General features: G+C 35.3%; 1 protein-coding gene across 1 annotated transcript in view; it reads left to right on the top strand.

Annotated features, from left to right (window-relative positions):
* The window catches only part of LOC107738412 (transmembrane and TPR repeat-containing protein 2-like), a 112,758-nt gene extending 109,217 nt beyond the window's left edge, over nucleotides 1-3,541 (top strand). Inside the window, exon 12 of the mRNA XM_016550181.1 lies at nucleotides 2,366-3,541. Coding sequence (XP_016405667.1) covers nucleotides 2,366-2,545 — 180 coding nt within the window. The 3' untranslated portion in view covers nucleotides 2,546-3,541. The remainder of the gene's footprint in view (nucleotides 1-2,365) is intronic.
* The last annotated feature ends 4,465 nt before the right edge of the window (nucleotides 3,542-8,006 follow it).

Raw genomic sequence — 8,006 nt, 5'->3', positions numbered from 1 at the left:
GTAGGTATGTGGGGGCGTGTTAGAACGAGCCGTTTTAGGTAGGTGTGGCTGACTCTGAACTTTTATAAAGAATATCTCTTTGGATTTGAGACTTTAGTCTTTGCAACTTTACAGATCTTCTTTATGCACCAAGAGCTTGTAACACTTCAAAGAGAAAGGAAAATTTGAAATCGCATCATATGACCCCTTTAAAGAAATAATAATAATGACTGATAGTTTTGTCAAAAAACTCATGCCACTGGTTAAACTAGCGTTAATATTGTATTTAACAGCATTTTTTAACAGCAGTTAGAGGTAATATAAACATTTGTTTTAAATGAATATTTGGGGAATATTTGGGGCATACGTTGTATGCCGACGATTGTTAAATATAGTAAACTGTTATTCCCTTTATGTTATTACTTTGAAGTGCACTCAAACTACATCGCTTCTTGAATTATTTGATACCAGTAGTAAGCCTAGATTTTTTGTGTTTTTGTGTGTGTGTGTGTGTGTGTGTGTGTGCTCGTGTGCGTGTGCGTGCGTGTGTGTGTGTGTTTTTCCCTAAATGCTGCCTCAGTGTTGTACAGTGTCTGGACTTTTTGTCTTCAGGGGTGTTTGTCTCCTTAGCAGCTGTTTCAACAAAGGTCCCAAGGTCCTTCCTGCATCTGGTACCGCTGATGCTGTGACTACATGCCAGGATGGTGTTGTGAGGGATACTGTGTGGTTGGAGTGTAGGGTGAAGAGGAAGCAGGGAGGTCAGGAAATGTCTTGAGGCCACAGCGCTGCTCACTTCCTCTCACCTGATAGTATCTAGAAAGGCTGTATGTTGGGGTGACAGTTATTCATAGTTTTTGGCTGGTAAAGGCACAAGGACCTACTCTACAGAAAACTAAAGTGGTGGGTCTCTATAAACATCTGAGCCAACAATTAAACATTACACCCTTCTGAATAGTATACAAACACAAAAATGCATATGAATTGCAGGGCTTGACTTTTCAATATATTTTGGAACTAAAATTAGTAAGTTTTGGGAGTACTTTTTTAATTCAAGTGTTACATGCTGTAATATGACGCTGTTTTTACACTGATGCCAGACTTATCTTTTTTTATGTATATTATATGAATCTTTTCACATTTTTCGGAGCAACTTTTTTTTTTTCATTTTATTATTTTCATAAATTATAAAAAATATATATATATAAAATTTAGGCGAGTTACTTTCATTAAAGAAGTTATAATGCCATTACAATTTAAACCAACATATTAATTTATGCAGGAAAAAATATCTATATTATGATTTACAGTACCGCTTCAGTGATTTAAAATAAATCATACCATTATTTTTGGGCGTTTTTGGTCATATAAACACTCTAGAAAAGTCAGTAAAATTAGGGTCCAGTGTATGTTAATATAATTTTCCAAATTGATTTTTCACAGGTGTTTGCTATTTTGAATTATATATTGTTATGTGTTGTATTTTAGGGTTAAAGCAAACATCTGTAAACTGAAAATGTCCTGACAGAAAATTACAAGTACATTTTTCTAGGGATTTTTTCTTGGATATTTGAAGCTAGTGAAAATATTGCTGAGTATGGCTTAAAATATATTTGGTTTTGAGAGGAAGGTATATGTGTCACTCTAGTGCAGTTAATGCCACAGTTTGCAGTTCATTTGTCCCTCAGTCTCGTTTTGAGGTTTGACATCTCTGTGTTGGGTCAAATAGTGCTAATATATTACTTATGCGTTGTGTAATTCTACAACAATCGTCTCCTACATTTCCGTATGAAAGACCATGGCAGCTGGCCTAAAAAGTCAGTTAATATTAGTTTTACTCTCATGAGTGTTAGATAATATACAACTCTCTCCCTTGAGAGGTGGCAAGTGAAGCATGTCCAAAAATGTTTTTTGAATTAAATTACATCAACGTCTTGCAATTAAATATTTTTGACAAATAAAAAACAGCTGGTTTTAAAATATGGTCATGCCAGCCTGTGTTTTAGCCCCAAGTATTGCAAAAAAAATGTTTTGGTATGTGCATGTCAGGACTCATGGAATGTTGGGTTTAGTTTAGGTTCATTTTGATTTACACCTCTATTGAAACCTCCTTATGTGAGAAGAATCAGCGTAGTCAACATATTGTTTCCATTGATGCCTGATGCATTCAACATGTAACCCTGACATAAGTAAAACAGATGATGTGCATCCAGTAGAGTTATAGACTGTAGAATAACAGAGAGATTCTGGCTAAATTTATGGACATGTGAACCTGAAAACGTTTTAGAAATGCCAGGGATTCGCTGGAACCTGGGTTTGCTTGAGAGTAAGCATGCAAAGGATTTTTTTTACTTCCTTAAAGTGACTGTTTGGTGTTTTTCTTCCAAAGTATCCCGCAGCCCTCATGAACCTCGGAGCCATTCTCCATCTCAACGGCAAACTCCAAGAAGCGGAGGCTAATTACCTGCGAGCCTTGCAGCTGAAGCCGGACGACACCATCACTCAGTCCAACCTGCGGAAGCTGTGGAACATCATGGAAAAACAGGGCTTGAGGACCATGGCTCCTTGACTTGGACACATTTAATGGAGCACCTTTACTGAGGTTGTAAAGAAGATGGTCTCTCTGAGCTCTCAATAATGAGGTAGTCGACAGCCTAGGGCTGACAAAGAACGTCTTCAATCCTGGGTTACCTCATGGGATGCTTGAACATGTGAGAGCCGCTATGTCTGGTAAAACCAAGAATTCTGGAACAGTCTAGAACTGCGGAGCTCCCCGAACGTGTCGGGAGTTGTTAACTTGAAGTGGCCCATAGATACATACTTGAAGTCTCATGATAAATTAGATTTTAATTAGTTAGTCAATGCTTAATAGTCTTGAAGGGCAATATTTGTCCTGAGGCTGTATGAAATTGAGAAGGAATGAGAGTGCTACAACCCCCATGAGGCTATACTCTGCATGTAAAGTACATTTCGATGTCATTTCTCCATCCATATGATTGGAATCATTAATATTTAATGAGCACATCATTGCTGATGGAAACGTGCGGATGAAAAATCATCGAAACAACAAAATGAGATAAATAGACCAAACATGTCATAAATCTTTCTCAATGTAAAATAAACACTCATCCATTGTGTCAAAATGACAAAGTGATTTGTGAGGTTGTAGACATATTGACACTGTACATAGGAGCACGGATGATATGTGAAGTTTGGTTTGGGGTGCGAATGGTTTTACACGTTCCATCAATGTTACATCGATCCAGACACGCCTGCCCATGACACTAGATAACCGCTGGGTTCAAGAAATTGGATCCATTTGATTAATCTTGCCAAAAATGACAGGAAAACAGGAAAGGAACATTCGATAAGCTGTGTAATGTTAGCGAATTGAACTTGCAAGCTCTCTTTGCCTTACTTTGCAAAAATCTGTTCTGTAACAGAAAGATCCAGTGGATTTTATTTCCTTGTTGTGTTACTAATATAAAATGGGGATGGAAAATGTTCACTTGTTATAATATTGCATTCAGCAGTGTGTGAATTCACAATTACACAACTGTTCAAAAGTTTGAATACTTTTATTCGGCAAAGATGCATGACATTGATCAGTAGTGACAGTAAAGACTTTTATAACGTTACAAAAGATTTCTATTAAAGTAAATGCTGTTCATTTGAACTTTCTATTCATCAAAATGTCATGAAAAAAGTATCACAGTTTTCATAAAAATATATAAAAAATAAAATATATATAACTGTCTTCAAGATAATGTTAATAATAAGAAATGTTTGTTGATCACCAAATCAGCATATTATAATGGTCATTTTTGATCAAATAAATGCAGCCTTGGTGAGCACAAGAGACTTCTTTCAAAAACTTAAAATCCCAAACTTTTGAAAAGTAGTGTTTATTAGATCTGAACTTTAGGATCCTAAACAATACATCGACTAGTTCTGCTGGCAGTGTCCTTTTGACTGAATTGGTTCAACAGACTGGTAATTTAAATGCAAAGCTTTGACTGGTAACTCCTAACCAAATACAAATCCTTATTGCACTCATCTAACAATATACAGCCATAGTTTTGTAAGGGATTGTTTATTTGTAATGTTGGTTTAATATTTTTCTTCTATGTTTGAGTCTATAAATGGAACCTAATATATAAAATGACACGTTACACAGTGTGATGTTGTTGCTCAAACACGGAAAACAGTGAGCCAGAATCATATATAATTACTTGTTTAGAATTGTTTAGTTCATCCTGCAATTACTTTTTCATGATTGTCTTTGTTCATCCTTGTTCCTGATCTACAACTTTGTATGTGTAGTGAGTAGGAATAATTGGTGATCCCACCAATTTTTTTTATGAAGGATTTTTTTTTTTGTGATATGAGCCTTCTCGCTATCAACGTAAAGATATGAAGTAAAAATTCTGACTCAAAAATTTAATTCTGTTATTTTCTCACCCTCAAACCCATTCTGTTTAACACAAGAAAAACTGAAAGTTAAAAAAAAGGTGTATCTTTTCCATGCAATTACAATGGAAGCTTACAAACTTCAAAAAGGATGAAAAGCACCGTAAATATACCAGTGTTATTTTAGTATGACTGAGATACTATTATAGTTTTGTTTTTGTTTTTTGTTTTTTATTTCATGTAATTAATTATAGTATTTCTTTTTAGTTTATTTTTAGGTTTCAGTTAATTATAATAAACCTGTCATGTATTATGCATGTTCCACATTTTCTGAAGCTAGCTTTGTGTGATGAATGAATATAGAAATGTCTTCTTGACATCTTATTTGATGCTTTTGCAAAATTTCAGTCCCCCATACATTGCAATAGCAAGGAAATGAGAAACCAAATTATTAGTATTTGGAATGACATGAGGGTGAATAAATAACAGAATTTTAATTTTTGGGTGAACGATCCCTTTACAGGTCTACCAAATGTCAAGTCAGATGGCTGAGTCAGTATTAACTTATTCCCTGTTGTGTTGTCTTGATGAAAAAAGGAAAAGAAAGAAAAAGAAAACAGCTGGCTCTGTTATATGTCAAAAATGTATGAAAAATTTCTGATTCAAGATGCCCTTTCTAAAAATGTATTTTTGAGCTGAACTAACTCATCCATTGTTTCTATGAGACGTGTGTAATGGGAGCATCTTCAAGGGAATAAACCCAGAATGTGGCAAGCTTACGTCTAGACCAGGGGTAGCAAACTCCGGTCCTGGAGAGCCACAGTCCTGCAGATTTCAGCTCCAACTCTAATCAAACACACCTGAACAAGCTAATCAAGGTCTAAGGGTTAATAGAAAGCTACAGGCAGGTGTAGGTTTTGTCAAGGTTGGAGCAAAACTCTGCAGGACTGTGGCTCTACAGGACCGACGTTGGCCACCCCTGGTCTAGACAGTCTCCCAGACAAACCTGTTTCTTAACATTTTTCTACTTCCATTGTCTTCTCTTTCCTCCCAAAGTTACTGAACTGAAATGCAAACGATAGTCAATAGTCTGATCTTTCTAATATTACTGAATATTATACAGATTAGAAAATAACATATCTAAAATAGTACTGGACATTATAATATAATCATGCAGTATATTAAAAGTATATTTCGCCCAAAAGTTAAAATCCTGTATTTATTTACTCCTCTCATGTCATTTCAAAGCTTTTTTTATCTGAAGAACACCAAATATGAATTTGAAGGACAGCTTTGTGACAACATGAGAGTGAGTAAATGATGAAAGCGTTTTCATCTGTTTTCATCTATCCTGTCTATCCTTTTAAAGGAATAGTTCACCCAATAAATGAAAATTTGCTGAAAATGTACTCATCCAAAATGTAGTTTGTTTCTTCAACAGAACAGATTTGGAGAAATGTAGTGATGTAAATTTAGCTTAAATCACTTGCTCACCAGTGGATCCTCTGCAGTGAATGGGTGCCGTCAGAATGAGAGTCCAAACAGCTGATAAAAACATCACAATAATCAACAGAACAGATTTGGAGAAATTTAGCATTACATCACTTGCTCACCAGTGGATCCTCTGCAGTGAATGGGTGCCGTCAGAATGAGAGTCCAAACAGCTGATAAAAACATCACAATAATCAACAGAACAGATTTGGAGAAATGTAGTGATGTAAATTTAGCTTACATCACTTGCTCACCAGTGGATCCTCTGCAGTGAATGGGTGCCGTCAGAATGAGAGTCCAAACAGCTGATAAAAACATCACAATAATCAACAGAACAGATTTGGAGAAATTTAGCATTACATCACTTGCTCACCAGTGGATCCTCTGCAGTGAATGGGTGCCGTCAGAATGAGAGTCCAAACAGCTGATAAAAACATCACAATAATCAACAGAACAGATTTGGAGAAATTTAGCATTACATCACTTGCTCACCAGTGGATCCTCTGCAGTGAATGGGTGCCGTCAGAATGAGAGTCCAAACAGCTGATAAAAACATCACAATAATCAACAGAACAGATTTGGAGAAATTTAGCATTACATCACTTGCTCACCAGTGGATCCTCTGCAGTGAATGGGTGCCGTCAGAATGAGAGTCCAAACAGCTGATAAAAAAACGTCACAATAATCCACAGAACAGATTTGGATAAATTTAGCATCAATTAACTTCTTGTGAAGCGAAAAGCTGCATGTTTGGAATAAGCAAATCCATCAAGACGTTTTTAACTTCAAACCAAGTAAATTTTCAGCAAATTTTCATTTTTTGCTGAAATATTCCTTTAATGCAGAAAAACACCGTTGTGATTTCAATAGCATAAGATCGGAATAACACATCTCCCATGCCATCAAAGGACGTGAATTCCTCATAGTACATTACCATAGTAAACCATTTGTAATTTTATTCCGTCTCAGTCGTAATGTGATCGTGTCTTGTCTGTCCTCCACAGTGTAAGTTATCAGCGTAGTTTCTAGTGGTATTGGTTGCGACTGCATCGATACTGTGCTGTTCTTGGCTGTATCTAATGTGTCTGTTAAGATGACAGTTTTCACACCAACTCACACAATGCAGACTTACATGACTAGGACACCTGCACCCGTAGGCGTGAGTGTTTAAGTCTTTCCTCAGGGATTTGGAGAGGTGGTGATATTGAGGTTGGTGCTCTCAGAGCAGAGAAGTTTACTTTTTTTTTTTTTTTTTTTAACTGTTGCATTTGTATAAATTGTCAAGATTTGTAGCCAGCCTTTCTTCTGTTTTTGTATAAAGACTGACATATGTGCCAGATAAGACTTTACCCAATTTCACGTTTTTCCATAATAAAGCACCCAGTGTTCTGCTCTCTTCTCCAGACTCTATATCATTGAATATATAAACATTTCAGAGGTCTGTGATCCTTTCCCTTTCATTTTGTTGTCATTTAACTTCATTTAACTTAAATGTTGGGCTACGGTAATGCTTTGCACAATGACTCTAACAGGTAACACTGAGTGTTATTGCTGCAAATCTAAATACTTTAAAATAGGACCAAGACTTCATGATCTCCATAGAGAGCGGTCTTGAAGTCGGTGTTTCATCATGTAGGAGATTTATTGGCATCATTTTAAAATAAAAGTTAATTAAGTTAAAACAAAAAGTACATTTCATAGTTGCTGCATTAGGTATCACAGTTTACAGCATGTATTAATCTGGGTTAATGTTAATTTACAAATATGCTTTTGGTGGTTATTAATTCATGTTTACTCATAACATATTCACTAATGTTAATTTATACATCTAGAAATGTTAAAATGTGTTAATATATGTAGAAATTTATATGAACCTACATTAATAGCCTAAATGCTGTAAAAACAATTGTTGGTTTTTAGTTTATGGTTTTTAATGCATGTTACAGACTTACACTACCATTAAAAAGTTTGGGGTCAGTAAGTTTTTAATTTTTATTATTATTATTTAATAAAATGTTTAATTTTATTCAGCAAGCATACATCAAAAGTAGTGAAATGTCCAAAAGTGACAGTAAACACACTGTTACACACACACATATATATATATATATATATATATATGCTTTTCT

This window comes from Sinocyclocheilus rhinocerous, unplaced genomic scaffold (genome assembly GCF_001515625.1).
Source record: "Sinocyclocheilus rhinocerous isolate Xijiao unplaced genomic scaffold, SAMN03320098_v1.1 scaffold975, whole genome shotgun sequence".
Lineage (NCBI taxonomy): Eukaryota > Metazoa > Chordata > Actinopteri > Cypriniformes > Cyprinidae > Sinocyclocheilus > Sinocyclocheilus rhinocerous.
This window is presented reverse-complemented; position numbering and strand designations above follow the sequence as displayed.